The sequence below is a fragment of the Crotalus tigris genome, unplaced genomic scaffold (assembly GCF_016545835.1).
Source record: "Crotalus tigris isolate CLP2741 ecotype Arizona unplaced genomic scaffold, ASM1654583v1 scf7180000024437.13266115, whole genome shotgun sequence".
Lineage (NCBI taxonomy): Eukaryota > Metazoa > Chordata > Lepidosauria > Squamata > Viperidae > Crotalus > Crotalus tigris.
In genome coordinates, this window is record NW_024100606.1 from 10,748,752 (window position 1) to 10,768,848 (window position 20,097).

Here is a 20,097-nt window from a genome sequence, read left to right on the forward strand (position 1 = left end):
CATGCCAATGCATTCATTCTCATAGATTCCAAAGAAAGCACGGGTACAAAGAGAAATTCTGCTGAATCATGTCAAATTAGCAAACCGCTCATCAGTTTAGTGATGCCCTAAGGAAGCAGTAACCTTCCCTGGAATTTATCCACAGCACTTATATTACTGTAGTACAGAAGTCCCCAACCTTTTGGGCATCAGGGACTGGTCCACGGAGAAAGTTTTTTCCACGGAGTGGAGAGTGTGTGGTTTTAGGTGCTGCCTGCATCCCACGGATGGGGGTTCTTGTTTGTGCAGACCAGTTGCTGGCATGCCGTGGTCCAGTACTGGTCCACGGACTGGGGGTTGGGGACCCCCACTGTGGTATATTGTTTACCCACAGAGGTCTGCTACTACCTTTAGATTTGGAAGTTCCATTTTGCCCTCCAGAAACCGATGAAACCGGCTGACTATAGTCGTGTCTTTAAAAGTAATCAGAAAGGAACATAAACTAACCTTTTCAGCCTAGTAGGCAACCCAAAGTATGCAAGTAATTACTGCACCCATCTTTCTTTCTTTCTTTCTTTCTTTCTTTCTTTCTTTCTTTCTTTCTTTCTTTCTTTCCTTTTTCTAAATAAGGAGAATCATTTTGAAATGTGCAAACTGCTTTACAGAATCCCAGTTTGAAGCCTTCCAAGTGTGCTGAACCACAACTTGCAACTTCCACCGGGTATTCTTTCGGATGCAGAAAAGCTCAAGAGTTTATGTAGTGCAACCCACCTAAGCAGCGCATTCCCCATTGAGTAAGCTACCTAGGAACAATAAAGGGGAAGGTCCAAATGTATCTGTGATAGAATATGTTCATTTGGCTACCTTTGAAAATCGCCCAACCAAAAGACCTGCGGGCAAGTGACAATTCTTTTGCCGACACGAACCAACACAAAGTTGTGTGAGTGGAGCGCAGCAAAGGAAGGGGGGAGGAGACAGTTGCCCTCGTCCCCACTAAGTCGCTGCCCGAGTGCCTAAACTGGCCGCCCCGCCTGTGCCTGGCCCCGCCTGCTCTGCTCCTCCCCTCCGTCCCTTTCGCGGCCGCGCGTGCCTTGGTCTGTCTGCGCCTAGCCTCGGGGGAGAGAAACCATGGCGTCCAATGAAGGGGACGGCAGCGCCGGCAACGGGTCGATGGAAGAGAAGGAGAATGGCAAGAAGGTGCTTCGGCCTCGCAGCGCCGTGACCACAGCCTGGCTGATCTTCTACAACATCACCATGACGGCCGGGTGAGCCGGGTGTTGCAGGTGGAGCCGGCGGTGGGGCGAAAACGGAACTTTCCCTTCTCCCGTCCCAGGACGAAAGGCTTCCTCTCTGAACCTCCGGCCGGGCTGTACCTGCTGGGCACTGTGGCGAGGGGAGAAAGGGGCGGCATTGGCGGGGCAGCGCGCGGCGACTGGGGGATAAGCCCTGGCTTGCTTGCATTGCCTAATACGGTGCAGGCTTCCAGCAAGACGAGCACGTCATCCCTCGAGCCCGCCGGAGAGGTTAAGTATAGCCCGAGCCCGGAATGCCGGCCGGGGGTTGTGGAATGGGGCAGACTGCTTCCCTCGGCATAATTTATTGCGGTGGCCGCCGAAGACAAGAGCGTGTTCAGTCGGCGCTCAGTCCCCTCCCACTGACTTGAGCCGGCTTCCTTCGATAGCACCTGCCCCGGCCAGATGGCCGCGGTAACCCGAGCCAGATCAGGGAGCATTAACCCTAAACTTTCTGGGCGACAAGAGGATTAGTGGAAACCTCCTTAAAGGAGAACTTCTAACATTGTTACAAACTTGTAATATTGTTTCGTCCACCTTAATCCGTTGCATTGCTTTAGATGGGTTTAAAACGAAACGTGCACAGTGGTTCTATTGACCTCCATGGTTTTATTTGATCATTGCATATTGAATAAACCATAATTAGCTAGGTGCATACATTACATTACTGATCTGATTTGGACTTTCTGAACATACCTTCTGAATGTTAAATTAAGAGATGTTCATTCTTCCATAATTGATGTAAATGACAATAGAATGTTTTCCCAAAGAGTAGGCATGCTGCTGTTTTCATCTGCTTTTGCCTGGGCATATTTTATTATTTCAAATTATTAAAAAGATTGAAAAAGAACCCCATGCCCCCAAAACTCTTTTTCTTTTTGCATGGTCTTCAAACATGTCAAGCCCAAAACCAAAATGGCAGGGATCATAATTTTTCCAAGCTCTTTATTGTTTCACACTTAGAAATAAACTCTTGCCAGACTGAAGACTCCCAAGGACCCACCTGCAGCTACAGTATATTCTGTATCCCTCTGTTAGTGAGGGCTGTCTTCACTCTCTACTTCTCACATATACTGTAGTAACTGGACTGAGTTGCCTCTTACTCTTTTTTTTTAATTCAACCACTTCCTCATGGGAACCCACTCCTTACTACATTCCATCACAAACATTAGTGAATCCCCCTTTGTGATTTATGATTCTGTTCCTATGTAGGCACTTGTGTATTTTAACCCCTAAATTTCATCTATGAAATAAATAAAATGAATCTCGCTTGATTCATTTTATTTATTTGTATCCTGCCTTTATTATTTTTAGAAATAACTCAAAGCAGTGAACATATCCAACATACCTTCTTCCTCCTATTTTCCCCAAACAGCAACCCTGTGAGGTGGGTTGAGCTGACTGGTCCATGACTGGCTTTCATGGCTAAGGCAGGACTTGAATTTATGGTCTTCCACTTTCTAACCTGGTGCTTAACAACTAGACCAAACGGATTGACAGATGTGTCTTTCTACTATGCATAAATTGTTTATATTTACTATTTGTATGCAGTCAGATATTCTTATTCCGCAAACAGTTGTTAAAGCAATCCATAACTTAGTATAGGACCTTATTCTGTGTCTCAAGTTATTATAAGGTTATGTATAATATAATGTCTTGTGTATTCAGTAACATTCCACATGAACACTTTGGTTTCAGATTCAGTTTATTGCAATTGACAATCATATGCCTCAGTTGGACATGTTATGACGAGCTTCTATTCCTAGTTAATAAGATACTTTTAAAAAGCTTTCAGACCTCACTACCTACCTAGAGCGGGCTTAAGATTTATTTTATTTGTTTACTCAATCAAATTTATCTGGAGACGGTCTAGCTGTGAAGTCTGTGTAATTGTTATTTGATAGCACGTAGTCAATCATAACAATCCAAATTGGACTTTTTTGTATTTATTAAGTTTTTACTAAGGTTTATGAAAGCTTCTAAAAAAAAAACAGAGCTTGAAATATATGGAATGAGATAACAGACAAAATTTTCTTTCTTATACTGTATAACAATAGTCACAAAGATCATTTCACTATCTAAAGTAGAACTTGGCTTCTTTTCTCCCCATGCTGGGAGAGCAGTGTATGCTTCATTTCTTGAATTACACCTCCTGCCCTCCCTTTGACTCAGAAAATTGCTTTAAAGCAGTGGTTCTCAACCTTTTTAATGCCGCGACCCCCCAACCGGTCGTAGGTCGAGGACTACCCAACCAGTCGTAAGTCGAGGACTACCCAACTGGTTGAAAGTCGAGGACTTTCCCTGCCCGGGAGCGCCGCACATGCGTGGTGCCGCCCCCTGTGCCGGTCGAGGCATAGTTGGCAAGCGGCAGAGATGGAGCAGGCTGACCATCAGCTGGGCCACCAGCTGGCCCAGCCCAAGGGAGGTAAGGCACCCGCCAGGCCCCACGCGTGCCAGCAACCCTCCCTGCGCCCGCCGACCTCCCACCCCTGGCCTTCTTTTACTTACATTTTTAGTAGTTGCTCAGCAGGGAGAGGTAGAAATTTCCAGACAGCTCACTGCAGATAACTTGCAGCACCGTTTGCAGAATGGGACTTTTGGCGGGCTCAGCAGGGCAGAGACAGCCTGGACAATTCCTATTGGCTTTTGAAAGCCAATAGAATTAGACTCTATTCAAGAGAGTCTATTCTATTGGCTTTGAAAAGCCAATAGAATAAAAGGGAGCAGCACAGCTAAGGAAAAGGGGAAAAAAATGGCGGACTGCGTTGTTTGGCGACCCCCGTGAAATGGTCGTTCGACCCCAAATGGGGTTACGACCCACAGGTTGAGAACCACTGCTTTAAAGAGACTTGTGGCTATCAATTTTTGTTTGTGTATCTTCCTTCATTTTGCTGCATTATGATTTTGGAATCATAATTGAATGCTTTGTGTAGAAAATAAAAAACGATCTCCTAATTTGCTGCATATTAATGTACCTATCTAGTAAGGAACCAGTTTATCTTAATGGAATAATTAGCTCCAGAAATTTACATGGTGGCCTCTGTTACATTTTTGTAATGGGGAGTTAAAACTCAGCTGTTCTGTATAGCTGTTGAAAAACATAAAAATCACTCTTGTTACCCGGGTTTCAGTTTGTTTATGATTTATGGATTTTGCATAGCTGTAAATTACTAGAAATTAGTGGTACAAAATGTGTAAATAAAAGAAATAAAATACATTCAGTTGGAGCATGAATAATAGATGAGATTAGAGAAAGGAATTGTCTGAAATATTGTTGTCTTGCTGCAGAGTAAACTTGCTCTCCATTCTTTCCAGTACTTTAGAATTTCTATCTGTGCAAAAACACTTTCACTTACTTATAAATACAAAATACAGATGAATAACAGTGTCTAAGAGATGATGACTTATACATAACTGATATGGAACAACATGAAAATACTTTAACCGTTCATTATTCCAATAAGGATATTGTTTTTCTGTTTAGGTGGCTTGTACTGGCTATTGCCATGGCCCGGTTCTATATGGACAAAGGAACATACAAAGGCTTATATAAAAGCATTCAAAAGACACTTAAATTTTTCCAGACTTTTGCTTTGCTTGAGGTAAGTTTTTAATAAATATATCTTATTTGAAAGGAGAATGTAAATCTGGACAAAAAGTAGTTAGCAGCCTAAACTAATTGTTGCCAGAGGCTGTTGAGCCATTAGTGAGATCAGAAGATACTTATGGATTTATTCTGAGGTGTCAGCTGTAGCTTTCAGGGTGCCCTTTCCAAATTGTTTCGTGACACTTTATTAAGTGTTCAGTTGTGACAAAAAAGAGTTGGAGTCAGAGTTGATAGTTACTTTCCCAGAATGCCTCTTTGGGATTCTGTTGGAAATTAAAATGATGGTTTCCAGACCAAGACTTTTTTTAAAATGAAGAGCCCCAGAAATTGCTAGAAGTTACTAGAGCTGTATTTAATGAATTAGTGCTTTCAGATAAGAGCTGTACTCACCTGTCATTGATAAAATATATGCAACTGCAATAGTTATTTTCTGAGATGTCAAATATAATTATTATAAGTCATAGACATCCCACATGGAAGTGCTATGAGAGCACTTCAGCTTACAGACTTTAATGTTGCACATTTTATGATAACTCTGTTAGAACCTCTTCAGATGACTTCATTTAGAACCTCTTCAGGTGACTGCAATGTAATCTAAATTAGTTCATGAGTATATAGGTAGTTCTCAACTAATGACTATAATTGAGCCTGGGATTACCGTTGTAAACTGTGACCATGCTCAGCTTTACAATATTTTTTGTGGTGGTCATTAAGTAAACATCATGAATGCTAAGTGAACACCACTGTCATTAAATGAGTCTGTTTTCCCCAGAGGGGGCGGTTGCTTATTTTTTGCTGAAACAAATGCCAGAAACGAGCAAAAAACACCAAAAATCATGGTCATGTGACTGAGCATTGGGTGCAGCTGTCAGCTGGTATTTGAAAACAAGTCATAAGTAATTCTGGGAAGTCTGTCTTAACTTTGAACAATTGCTAAGTGACTGGTCATTAAGCAAAAACTATCACTATTTATTTTGTGACGCATCTGAAACATGTTCAGCAATTCCTGAAGGATCAGGAAGATCTGCATTGTTGGGCTTCTCTGTTTCCAGATACCCAGCCATCTCTCTTTCTGCTGGCTGTCATCCATTATGATGTCATTCCCTGTCAGTCTGTCTCTGAGCAGTAGCAGTTTAATGTCTGTTTCTGATTTTTTTAAAAAAAAGATTCCTTAATATGTTCTCTATTGAGTGCATCTATAATCCATTCACAGTTATTTGCAGTAATATGGGGAAAGTCTTCCTATGCTTTGATATCCTGAGAATTTGAATTTGTAATCATAAATATGCACTGATTGGAAGGAAGTTAAGCACATCAAACATTAATGCTTAGTGTGTAGTGGTTAGGAAATATGGAAACCCAAGCTTAAGTCCCAACTCACCCATAGAACCCATTAGGTGTATCTGGACAATCACTTTCAGCTCAAATTCCTTCACTGATTTGCTGCTATGGAGATAAACTTAAGGGAAATCCTCAAATGTTATCTTGCAAGATAAGGCAGAATAAAAATGTAATAAATAAACTGAGTTCTTTAAAACAGAGAATCCTAATCCTAACTATAATCTTTTAAAGCCCCTTTAAATTTAGGTCCTAGAGAAATCATATGTATCAGCCTTCTGTAGCCTGCATTTGAAGCTCAGTTTGCACAATTTCTTAGTTGTCCCAGGTAGATTTTATACTAAGACATGAATAAGAAACATGGCCATCCAAATTCTTTGGAATTCGTCCTATCAATACAACCAGCATGGCCCTTGGTGAGAATTAGTGGGATATATTGGAAACATCATTCATCTTATGTTCTTGTGGCCATATAATTTCTTCAATTTTGCTATTTTCATGTTTTTTTCAAGATACTAGATTTCATAATTTTACAGGTCATAGGATTGGTTAATTAGATATTGAATTCTAATGCCATATAATTATTTGCTCATTTTTTCGACTTGCAATCATGCCTCTCCCCCGCCCCTCGGGCATTAACAGATATTAATAGAGAAAATGCATACACAATAATAAATGTCATGGCTGAGTTGGGGATGCATGTTAGTCATAACTATGAAAAAGTGAAAGGAAGAGAGAAAAACAAAGAAAGAAAGAAAGAAAGAAAGAAAGAAAGAAAGAAAGAAAGAAAGAAAGAAAGAAAGAGAAAGAAAGAAAGAAAGAAAGAAAGAAAGAAAGAAAGAAAGAAAGAAAGAAAGAAAGAAAGAAAGAAAGAAAGAAAGAAATTATAGATAAGTGACACTATTTTACACCAAATAGCACAGGTAAGCCCTGTGCCCACACTATAATTTGCTTCAAATCATAAGGAAGATGCCAGGTTGGTCAAAAGTGCCATAACCAGTAATCTGTATATCTAAACTGGATGCGTTTTAGCTGAGATAAGAAAAAGGAGAACCTGCTATTATTACTTTTATTTTTCATTATTACTGCTGTTTTTAATTAATATTCCTAAAGTGAATTAGGTAACCAATCTCTTTCTTGCCAGAGTCCTACTCCCAAATGTGAACATATTTCTCTGATAATTTCTCCATGGTTACTATATATCTTGTATTTTCCATATTAAAACTCATTCTTAATACAAGATCCATGTACAAATTAAATTAATTATTTCCATGTATATGTGTAAGAAAAACCTCTCTGAAAAAAATGCAGCTAAGCAGAGATTTTCCAGCCATGAGTCAATTCTGAATACTCATGTTCTAATTCCTTCTGTCTTCCCCTCCTTTCAATTTTACAGATAATCCACTGTGCGGTTGGTGAGTCTCTTTTCAGTTCCTCAGTTAACTAAGCCCACTCTTACTTTATTAGACAACGGTGACCTATTTCTCTTTTTAAGGAGTAGTGCACACTTCTATGCTTGTGACAGGGGTCCAAGTGAGTTCCAGAATCTTCATGGTGTGGTTTGTTACACATAGTATAAAGCAGGTAAGTGTCAAAATGAACATTGCATCATTCAGTCCACAATATCATGTTTCACATAAAACATAAGTTAGCACAGATCCATTGTCAATAGTCTTAAAAAAGACTGAAATGCACAGACCCATAAGGTGAACTGAAAAAGGCCCTAATTATATATGGGTGAAGAGGTTGTAAAAACCATTGAAGTTGGATATACAACTCTTATGCTTTGTCATTCCATATTTAAATTACCAAGAAAAGGGTACCAATTCTTGCAATGTATATTATAAAGTGGAATTGGATAAAGAGATTTTGGGGTTTGAGGAGAAATGTATATTTTTAGGCAGCTGAATTTTTGGATATATATCCTAAGAGCAATTGCTATGCCTTAAATACTATTTCTATGCTTTTGACTTGCTGAAAACTAAAAGTAAACGGAAGAATGGAGCCTAGTCCCTCAGTGCCCCATTGATTTCAATTGTATTTACTCTAAGAGTTGTAGCTTCTGTTCTGATATACTACTACAAGCGGATTATCAGTTCATGGTATAGTTATTAATCCAGTCAGTAAATATATTGGATCAAGACTGTAATTCTCAGTTGAAGAAGTTCTCTTTAGATGGACATGGAAATGGCAGCCTTAAATGCATTCATTGGAAGGTCATTTCTTACTGCACAAACTGAGAAAAAGTCTGGTTAACTATACTCATGATTGCTTTATATCACTTTGGTTGGATGGGGTGCAGATTCTATTATAATAAGGTAAAAAGTGTTTTATGATATTTTATAACCTGTTGGATCAATTTTTGCATTTAGGACTTAGTAGTAAATTGATTGTGATTACTGTGTGAATGGATCTTAGATTTTAGACTTTTGCTCACATAAAGCTGGTTTGTTTTTGTATACCCCTATGCACTTTGAAACAGTTGGATCTCTCACCAGCAGATGGCAGTTAGTGATTTCCTTATGTGGGAAAGTAAGTAGGACTGGCCTCTTCCCCCTGATTAAAACTCTTACAGTTTTTCTGTTCCTATGCTATTGAAAGTTTATTTTTATTAGACTAGATAATTGCCTTACACAACCATGGTTTATATATAAATACTTTGTTCAGCAGCAATAGAAGATATCCCATAGTTTCTAAGATATTGATCAGGTTAGGTTTATGTTTCCCAGAAAGAAAAATGTAAAACGCATTGGTTCCAGGAGAATACTAGAGCCAATTTGGGGGGGGGGGGGCGGAGTGGAATATAGGGAACAGGACAAGTAGTCCTTGTTGTTAAGTGAGTTTTATTCCATTTTATGACTTTTTTGCCTCAGTTATTAAGTATATCACTGCAGTTGTTAAGTGATTCATTAAGCAAATCTGACTTCCATCATTGACTTTGCTTGTTGGAAGCTGGCTGGGAAGCTCACAAACGGTGATTACATGACTCCAGGACTGTGCAACTGTTATATGCCAGTTGCCAACTGTCCAAATTTTGATCATGTGACCATGGAGATGTTGTAACATTGATAAGTATGAAGACTGGTCGTACAAGAATTCAGGCTTCAAAAGAGCAATTGCTTTGAAAATCTAAATGTGTAGTAATCCCACACTTCCTTTTCTATAGCAAAAAGTCAGGATACACAAATTAAAAATATTACTTTAGTGTATTATTATAAAACACAAGTAGTAACTTACGTATGGGTACAATGGTATTTATACAGTGTTGACTAGAGATTATTTTAACCCTGGTGATTTAGATAACTTTAAAGAGAAAAAGGTGTAAGTAACGTGTTTTCTAAAATGTAATATTGCATAATAAGCATAAGATTGCTTTGATTTTACATCCAGAGATGAGTTTAGTTTTGATAAACAGCTGCAAAATGCTTACAATATTTTATATATAATAAAGGTTTCTACCGTAATATGAAGAGTTTCACAGTATTGTTGCTTATTGTTGTTTCTTCATTTTAGAAAAAAAGGTAAAAAGCGATTTGATTTCTATCTTATCCCTTCTTTAGACCATAATCAATTTGCATTTAGCCTCCCCCACTCCCAGAAACCATAGTGTAAGTGCAAACATAACAATGTTTGTACAGAAGTTAAACAAAAATATTCCTATTACTTAAATACTTCTAGAGAAAAAAATTGAATGCATTTATTAAGGACAAAATTGATATTCTTAAAACTAATATACAATCTTTCTGTTTTTGTAGTGCATTCACTGAAAGTGGCCAAAGTCCTCTTTTCTCTTAAAAAAACAACAATTTTGAATCTTTATTTCTCAGATGCCGTTGGAATGTGTATTAGCCTTTGAGCAAGAAGATTTATTATATTTTAGTGAAAGGAAAATTACTTGTCTATAGTGATTTCAGAAACTAATCAATATATCTTATTTTGTAAATCTGGGAATTAATTTAATCGATCATAGATGCAGATGTCATAAAAGAATGGCTAGATCAATATAAGCTATTAAGACAGTGAAATGACTATGGGCTTTTCCCCATCTACCAAAGAACAATAAAAAAAGTTGTTCCTTGCAGCAGTGTTAACATTTTATTTTGAAAAGCACGTGCAATAATTTTTAATGTCTGTTTTATCCTTTTTTGGTTCCAGGGTGTTCTGCCAAAGAAATCCCTCAAAATCTGAGCCAATACAACTTCTGTAAAAAATATTTTTGCCAGTTATCTGAATAGTGTCACTTGTACCCCTACATGTAATTACAATGGAATTCTAAAGAAGTTGCTTCTGAGAAACTATATATAGTGGCATTCTTTAAGCTACCAGTCCCCAGATGTGTAGGATTTCAATATTCAGAATTCTCCACCTAGCTTAGGCATTTTTGACTGGAGATTCTGAGTGTTGTAATTCCATTATATCTGGAGAGCACCTGGTTGGGGAAGGGCGATAGTTGTGTTTATGGGACCAAATAGAAATAATATAGACATAATCTTAAAAAAGGATGTTAGAAACAGAAGAGAATAGTTAGTTTAAAAATAAGAATGTTACATGTATCAGTTCTTTGCTTCTTTTTCTATTTAATAGCAACCTACTCACTTAGACTAAAATATAGACAGGATCTCTATTTGTCCTAAATAATATTGGCTTTGGTGAATTATCTGAGAGTCTGTTGCAATTCTACGATTCAAGAAAATGTTGGCTCTTTATACCTCCACAGATCCAGAATGAGGAGAGTGTTATTCTTTTTCTGGTTATATGGACTGTGACTGAGATTAGTCGATATTCCTTCTACACATTCAATATGCTCAACCATTTGCCATACTTCATAAAATGGGCCAGGTGGAGAATGCCTTGCAGTTTAGTTTCTTATTGTTCTGGGCATGCTTTTCATGCATGCCTAATCAGCAAGGAAGAAATTTGCTTTGAGAGTTTTCCATGTATGTGTATAAAGTGATTTGATGTGCTTTAAACACACTGTAAGTTCTTAGAACTGGATGTATTTTAAAAGCAGAATTCTGTAACTTTTCGTTAACTTTCCCTTTGCTCATGCCCTTAATATTTCTAAGGCATGCTTGTGTGTGTCTTTTGAAAATTGAATTTATTTTAATTTGCTTATTAGATTTTTATCCTGCATTTATAATTTGTATAAATATCTCCTCTTCCTTTTCTTCACAACAACAACCCTGTGAGAGGTTAGGCTGAGAGAGAGTAACTGTCCAAGGTCACCCAGCTGCTTTGATCTCTTAACTGGGGACTAGAACTCCACTCTCCTGGTTTTTAGGTCAGCATCTTATTAGCTAGTCAATGTACCACTTAAGGTGTCTTTCATTTTTGCATATTGCAATGCAAAATGTTACTTATTATAGAATTTAGACTTTCTATTCTGCCATTTTGGGGCATTATTTTGCTGGAATGAAATGTAATAGAAGGTAAAGTAATAGAAATATGTAAAGTACAGTTTCTGGAAAGGCATGTCATATCTAAAAAATTAGAAAGTGATTTATTAGAGAACTTAAATTTCAAATATTCTATTCATATCCAACATGAACTTTACTCCCAGGTAATTTCTCTTTCAGTAGCTAGTTTTGCAGCCATGTTGGTTTTCACAGAGTATATGGATTGAAACTGAGGTTCTGGAAATCATGTAATTATAGTATGTTGCTTTTTTATGACTGTCCAACAGTTACAACTATTTTTAACTTTGGAGATTCATTCATAATAGTATATTTTGCAAAAGCCTACACAATTAACATTTGGGGCATTTTTTTTCTTCTCAAGATAGATCTAGTTTTTATTTTAACTATAAAATTAATTGAGTTTCATTAAGAGCTTCCAAGCTCAATAGAGATTTGAACTTAGGCTTCTTTAGCAAGATATGATAATTTTCCTTAAGCTGTGTTCAGTTAAATGTTAATATTGCTGTACATCATTACAATACTACTTAAATGTGCAGTAACTAGCAATACATCATAAACAATGTAAAGTAAAGAATGCCAGTAAATTAGCAATTTAAATTTTCAAACATTTCAATGGAGCTAAAAGGAAGAAAAAGAACCTACCACTTTGCTGATTTTTTTTTTTTTTTTGCACAAATATCCTTTGTTGTAAAAATAAACATTATTTAGCTGGAAAGTTCCTTCTGAGTGTACAGAATTTAATTTCTAAATCTGATTTATAGGCTTGCATAGATGTAAAAGCTATAATAATTTTCATATTATTTTTCAGAAAAAGATAGCACATACAAAGCACCGGAGTAGTTCATTTAAAAAAAGTCATCAAATTAGTTCAAATTGTTTGAAAATGCACAATGATAATAATAGTCTTACTAACTCTCAAATCATGGTACTGAGCTCTTCTAAGTGTAAAACAGAAATTTTGCAAGTTGTCGGAATATTATAGAATAAAGACAACAATAATATAAAATAGAATTGCAAAAATCCATATGATAATTAGCTGGCGGCCATTCTTTTGTGAAATAAAAATTATAGCTCTAAACTGACATTTTCCACGACCTTTTCTAAAGCGAGTGTTCAAAATTCAAAAGATTTTTTTGGTTTAAATTCTCAAATTTTGGTTCTGTAATAAAAAATCTTTGCACAGGCATGGTTTAACTTACAGTTTATTGATTTGCAGTTGTTACAGTTAAAGTTGCATTAACCAGTTTCTCCTTCAAGGTGTTTTTGGGCCTCTTGTTGAATCCCATTCATTGATTCCAATTGACCTGTATATTCTCCAAGTTTATTAAATCTTATGAAGTTTTCAGGTTCTGGGACTGCTGTTTTAAATCTTAACTATTTCCCTCATTGAATGCCCTTTGTGCAGTTTTTCTAACTGTCTCCTTCCTTTTCCCAGCATGAATTGAAAAAAGATTTTGTTTTATGAAGACTACATTTGCATGCTGTATCTTGCATGAAAACTCTTCAAGTATTTTCAAATCCTTTTGAAGGTTTTCAGTGAGTGACTTGACAACAAGTAAATAAGGCAGTGCTTTTCAAAGCAGCCAGAGTCTTTCATTTAAAAAAAAAAAAATCATCCTAGCATTTCCCAAGATGCTATTCCTTCAATTGTAAGCTTTTATCCATATAACATCAATAGCTGCCTATGAAATAGCTGTGGGGATTGCTTGACTGCTGTTCATTATTTCATTTTTAAAACATTCAGCCTAGCATTTTTAATGCCATCCTAAACTATTAGAGCATATTCTCCACGCTTAATTTATGTCATTATAATCTAAGGCCTCAGGTTCTTATAGGAAAACAAGGTGAAGAAGGAAAAATAAATAAATTAACAAAAATATTTATAAGCAAATAAGGAAAAAAAGATAGCAACAATAATATTTTAGAACATTTTAGATTATGAATATTAATCTTTAAAATCTCTTATTGGTGAGAATAAAAAGTTTTCTACCTGGCATAAAGATTCAGCAGAACCCTTATTGATCTGCTGAATTTATAAAGCCTGAGTAAAAAGCCAGTACATTATATTACAGTATACCCTTCGATGGGAAGATAACACAGTTTTATACGTCTAGTCATTTCGGGTAAGAAATGGAGATGGGCACTGCCCCCTAGAGTCAGGCACGACTAGACAGGGGAAATCTTTATCTTTGCCTTTTCTTTATGCAGTTATGTTTCAAGTAGGCAGTGGTGTCTGTAAGTGAAAATGACAGCTTTAGCTGTGTAGTTGAAGTCATACCTTTTTATGAGCATCCACTTTTACTGGTTTGTTTGTTTGTTTATTTATTGGATTCCTGGGGCACCCATCTCACTAATATAGTTAACGCTGGGCAATTTACAATATAATAACAGTTAAGTGCAAAAAACAATTAAAATAGAATAAAAAGTTTAAAATTAAAAACCAATAGGATGAGGAGCTTGGTGGAAAGAATCTTCCCTGTTTCATCAGCTGCTCCCAGTATAGCAAGCTGCTATCCTGATCACAGACCACGTGGCAGAGCCAAATTTCTAGGCGTTTCCAGAAGGTGAGGAGTGTGGGACTGGATCTCATGTCTAATAGGAGAATATTCCAGATAATGGGAACTGCAATAGAAATGACGCTTCTTCTGGATTCCACTAGCTAAAATCCTTTGGCTGATGGGATCCCAAGTAGGTCTTTTCCACTGGAATGAGTGAGACTGGTTAACCTCTATGAGATAAGACAGTTCCTCACATGCAAGGATGGAATTTTAGTTGATGGTTGCAAGATCTCTCCCCACTGACATCCCTGTGAACAGGTTTTCAGGCAAGCCTTCAAAATAATATGGACCCCTGAAAAAGATATTCAGCTGTTGGCTTGCCCACCAGAACATATACATATTTTAAAGCAATGTTAAGAACACTACAGTGTGCTGGATACAAATATATTTTTCACATGACAAACCATCCTACATGGAACCTATTTCAGATAAGTACACATAGACTTGCAGTTGGTCTTTCCTTTACTGGTTATGTTACAGCAAAGCAGAAGACAAGTAATTTATCTGCTGTTTCTTCCAGATACAATTTTTTCATCATCTTATATCCAGTAGGAGTTGTTGGTGAACTTCTAACGATTTATGCAGCATTACCCTATGTGAAGAGATCAGGCATGTTTTCTGTGAGGCTTCCCAACAAATATAATGTGTCTTTTGACTACTACTATTTTTTGCTCATCATCATGGCCTCATATATACCATGTAAGCTTCAGCGAATGTGTACATGTGTATAAACGTTTTTTGTTGTATAGTGCTACTTTTTAAGAATGCTATGAATGTTATATTCATTTGAGATGAACTATAGTTTAATAATAAAACATGGACCTTAAATGAATTCTGTCATGCATTACAATTGCTTAGATGTGATATTTAGAATTAAAAAGGATTTTGAATAGCCTGGAAAAAATTGTAGTGAGCCAGAGATCATGAAGAGCTGCTGTTTACTGGAATAGGCAAAACTGCACTAGATGGGACCAAGGTATACTTCAGGTGTTGCAAAACTGATAATTCCTTCCCTGCATGTTTTAATTTAAATCACGAAGTTATTATCTTCCCAAAGTGAAAAATTGAAATCACTATCTAGTAAAACACTATCCAGTGCTATTCATTAAATTATTAATGAATATATTAATTCAAAATTAGTATTTTGAAATAGTAATAAAAGTCTTATCAAAGATTAAAACACAAGTTAAAAGCAATTCTTGGACTTTCAGATAGGAATCATTCTAACCAATTTACTAATCCAGGATTCAATTCCATATTGCACCCATTCAATACACTGCAATTTGATTGCACATTTTATTTTCAACATAGTCTAACTTGTTTTGTTTTTTGCTTTTTTAGTGTTTCCACAATTGTATTTTCACATGCTACGTCAAAGAAGAAAAGTGCTTCATGGTGAAGTGATTGTAGAAAAGGACGATTAAAACAAACTTTGTAATCATGGTGCTTTTTCAGAGTAACAATCAAATCTTTCATGTTACCAAGTCCAACTTGGAAATTATGGGACAAAATAAAATCAATATAGATCATGATGTTTTGTAACATATGTGCTCCCAAGGGCCTATATGAAATTTTAGTCTTATTTTTCAAGCTGTTTAACATGCTTTTGGTCTCATATCTCAGCAGAAGTTGAGTAAGATGAAATTCCCATTCATCATTTTAAATCATACTTGATTACTGAATTGAGATTATTGCACCTAGCCTATTTGGCTAAGCTTACTTAGGAAATGCAAGTCGTGATTGTGCTCACAAAATCTTTTTACCTGTCCTTGAAGGTAAAGGCAGCTTTAAGTCAAGGTCAACTAATAGTGACAACCTGGAACAAAACTATGTAGTCTTCTTGGCAATACTATGGAAACAGCTTGGCATTGGCTTTCTCAGGATGTTTTTATCTCCCAAGGCAGGGCTACAACCTTGCTGTTTTCCTTGGTGATTATACACCCACATGCTAACAAGGCATAAGCTTACTTAGCTTTTGAACCTGGGCAGATGTTTCCAGCTACTGAGTGGCATTTGGAAGTAGCTGGATGTTTGTGACAGCTTCTTTCTATGTTATAAGATGCTGCTTAAAAAGGCCCCTAAGTAATGAAAATGGTTTTCTTTTCTTTGTTAATAACATTGCACTCATAATTTTTTTGTTTCATGCTTAGAGTTTTTTAACCAATCTTAAACTCAACATTCATTAGAATTATTTGCATTGAATATGCATGATTTTTAAAAAGCATCACCCTGTAATAATTACAACAGTATAAATAAATACTAGAAATTAAAAATAAACAAAATAGAAATAGAAATACATAATAGAAATTGGTCTTAAATATAAAATAATTCATAACTGGAAGTAGCTAACAAGCAGATAAATGTAATATCTCTGCAATCCAAACCTACTAAACTCCAGAATAATTTTAAAAAGGAACATTTAAGCACACAAGTAATTTTTAAATGACTGTCAAAAAAGTAGTTTTGTATAAAAAAAATTGGATACAAAAATGTATGAAAATATTTTATCCACTAGTTATGGTAGGAAAAACCATGGTAAACTCTGTCAATTTTTGGTTTAGCTTGGTGATGTTTAGTGGTTTTTAATTATTTTAACCCTTCTGGTTAAAGAGCAGAACAGAGATTAAAGTTGCAGAGCAGCATTCAAGGAAACAAACAAGGGCTGGGTAAAATTTTGGTTTTAATCCCATATAAATATCTTGGAGCACATGGGAGTGTGACTGCCACAGCTGTCTGCAACTCTTTTAAAGTAGCCATATCTTTCTCCAGATCTTGTTGCAGATAACACCACATCTGGTTCTATGCTAGGACCAAATGTACATTTTAAAGAGTTGCAAACAAGCTGCCATTTCCATATGTTTCAGAATTTATTTTTCACAATTATTTGTGAAACACTGCCCTAACAATTAGCTCCAGGTGCTCATGAAGTCTTAGAATTTATATTTTGTAGAGAAAAAACGTTATTTGGTCAAATAGATTAAAAAATCTGCTAATGGGAAAGTTGCTGATAGGAAATAAAAATCTAACTTTCCCCTCCAAAATAATGTGATGTAAGGTATCTAACTTTTTGAAGTCTTATCATTATAATTTGAATAAAATAGTAAGCTTGAAAAATGAGGTACTGTAAGAAATAATGCTTATAATTTTAGATCAATCTGAAATCTGACTCCAAAGATATTCAAAGCAGAAGTAAGCAATTTTTTGACATCCAAAAGTTGCATTTTTTAAATTTATTTTTTTCAGTAATTAATAATGATAAAGAGTGGATAACAAGAGAATATATAAAATAAATGTAGCTGATAATATTTTGCCTATTCATTATCGGGGGGATAGTGCTAAGAATTCCTAATCAGATCCATAACCTTTTTATTTTAAAAACAAATTATTGCTTTTCAGGCTTCCTCTGGAGTTTAGAAGTATGATCTGCAGAACTCTATGGGCTATAAAAATAGGGGGAGGAGACACTTCCATTTGGGGCTCGTGGGATTAGGGACTTTTGCTACACGGGCAATTACTGGCTAAATCTAAATGATGCTCTTAACTCTTTGGGTCAAATCCTTATGTGATTTTAAGGAAAACTGCATTTAAAAATTGTTTTCTCTGCTCAGATATTGTGTTTAATTGAAATTTGTTTCTACAATAAGATGATGAAAGGTGCTCTGTTTATCTCATGCTGTAAAAATCTTTAAGATAAAGTACCACGAAAAGCCTTCGGTCATACTTGTATGTAAAGATTTCAAGAGGAATCAATTGTATCTTTGCAATAATTGCTTGTCTTCTTTTAACCATTTCATCTGTTTCACACAAAATATACTGGCAGCTGTTTGAAACAGATTTCTGAATTAGTACAGAGATTTCTGAATTAGTACAGAGAAGAGCAATATGAAAAAAAAAGTTTGTTAATGACTGATATCTTTCTTTTCTTCAATGTTTTAACACTTCTTACATATATCTTCTTCATGCTGTTAATTCTTTCTGGTCTAACTTGGAATTGCTCCAGGTGCTTTTGGATATAAATATTTGGTTCTAATGTATGCTGTCATTAAACTGGGGATGTCATTCACTAAACAAATAACTATTATAAGGTGTTTTTTATCATTTTGTACATCCCATTAAATAATACCATTTTTGATTCTCAACACATAACAGTACTTGGAGTGAATTTCTGGACATAATTTAAGAACAAAAATATTTTATTCTGGAAACTGCTTTTCCAATAAATCATTAAATCCACATCCCTATGTTTTAATGATTTTGCTATTCCCAGTTCCCAGAAACACAGACATTGGATTGTTACTTGTTTTATAGGACTAAGATTTAGTGTTGAGTCACACATAACACTAAGTAAAGCAGGTTGAATTCACTTATCATGGCAAGCTGAAAACAGAATTCACATAACTATGTGTAATTCAGCCACAGTCAAAGGATAGACTGATAATTGAATAGAGGGTGATTTTCAAACGTGGCAACTTTAAGATGCATGGACTTCAACCCCCAGAATTCTCCAGCATTCTGAATGGAGAATTTTGGGAAATTTAAGTCCATACATTTTAAAATTTCAAGTTGAGAAACCCTGGAAGTTAGACTCATGTTTGTTACTAAGGCATTTAAAAAGATGAAATTTCTGATGTAGCTTTTCTTTTTCCTTCAGCCTGACAGTTATGTTGGAGCTTTAAGAATAAAATGCCTTTTGCCCAAGTTTCCTAATCTTTTACAGTAACTCATCAGTTTCATCTTATATTGACTATAATTCACATTGAAAATTTTAAAGGTGTTCTATATGATGCTGAGCTCCTGACGTTTTATTCTTTAAGTCATTTTTAAAGAGGAACAGAAAATCTGTAGTCAGAGCCCTTTTCTGCAATTTTGGCTGCTGGGCTTGCAATTGCAGCATTTATTACTGCCATGTCTGAGAAAAATGGGACTCTCAGGCTTGTTTTGAAAATGGAGTCAAGCTACTGTTTTCAATACCACAGTTGTTCATAATTGAATTTCACAGTTACAGTTGTGGATGCTTAATTGTTGCCATCCTATAAGGTATTTTTGGATTTGCAAAACATTCGAATGCCTTTAATGTGTGTCTATAATACACATGGCTGTATGCATATTTTTTCTTACACTTTTACAAATTTTCAATAGCCTTCTAAATAAATCTATCCTGACTTACTCTTTTCATACAGAAAGAATCTATTCATACATTTGAAGTTCCCCAAGAGGCATTTTTACATGCACTGCCAATACTACTGAAAATATATGTGGGTTTTTTTAAAAAAAATGGAAACAGCAGAAAAATCGAAATCAAATAATTTCCAAATGTTTACATAGCAAGGCTTTTCAGATGACACTGTACATTTGCCTTTTCAAAATGTATTATTTGTAACCTTGAAGCTTAATGTAGTATTTGTAATCTTGAAGCTGATCAGTGGGATAATTTAGTGAAAAATCTTAGTGATGTGGTTGTGCTTAATTTTAATAAGCATTGCTAAAAAGACACAGATCAGCTTATGCAATTAAATATTTTTCAGACAGTCATTGCACAAAAACAAAGTATTTCCATGACAGGAATATTGCACACATTTTGGTACATTAAAAATATGCATTTTCAACATTTGGAAACATTTGGTTCAAATAAGCATTGTTAGTAACTGTTCATTAACTTGCAATTTATTTGGGGCTTTTGTTTTGCATTCTTCAGTATACTGAAAGGTGTAAGAAATAGTTATGTATGCTTCACTTGTGCTGAATAATGATTTTCTGCTATACAGGTAGTCCTTGACTTATGATCACAATTGGGACCAGAAGGAGAATGTTACCTGGGTCTCACCCAATTTTATGACATTTTTTGCCATAGTTGTGAAGCAAATAAAGTTCCCCTCATTGACTTTGCTTGTCAGAAGCTGACTTGG

At 35.8% G+C, this 20,097-nt stretch overlaps 1 protein-coding gene across 3 annotated transcripts; it reads left to right on the forward strand.

The window, feature by feature from the left end:
- Positions 1-1,038: 1,038 nt before the first annotated feature.
- HACD1 (3-hydroxyacyl-CoA dehydratase 1) lies at positions 1,039-19,374 on the forward strand. 3 transcript variants are annotated; one of them, XM_039331459.1, is made up of 7 exons: positions 1,039-1,244; positions 4,756-4,873; positions 7,613-7,631; positions 7,712-7,800; positions 10,934-11,055; positions 14,712-14,890; positions 15,533-19,374. In XM_039331459.1, exons 1-7 carry the CDS (start codon positions 1,108-1,110, stop codon positions 15,613-15,615), a joined length of 747 nt encoding a protein of 248 aa, XP_039187393.1. In that variant the 5' UTR covers positions 1,039-1,107; the 3' UTR covers positions 15,616-19,374. The 3 variants fall into 3 exon arrangements, 2 of the variants coding, with proteins under 2 accessions (XP_039187393.1, XP_039187394.1); XM_039331460.1 differs by having other exon boundaries at positions 7,718-7,800; XR_005555188.1 differs by lacking the exon at positions 15,533-19,374 and having other exon boundaries at positions 10,934-11,497; positions 14,712-14,823.
- The last annotated feature ends 723 nt before the right edge of the window (positions 19,375-20,097 follow it).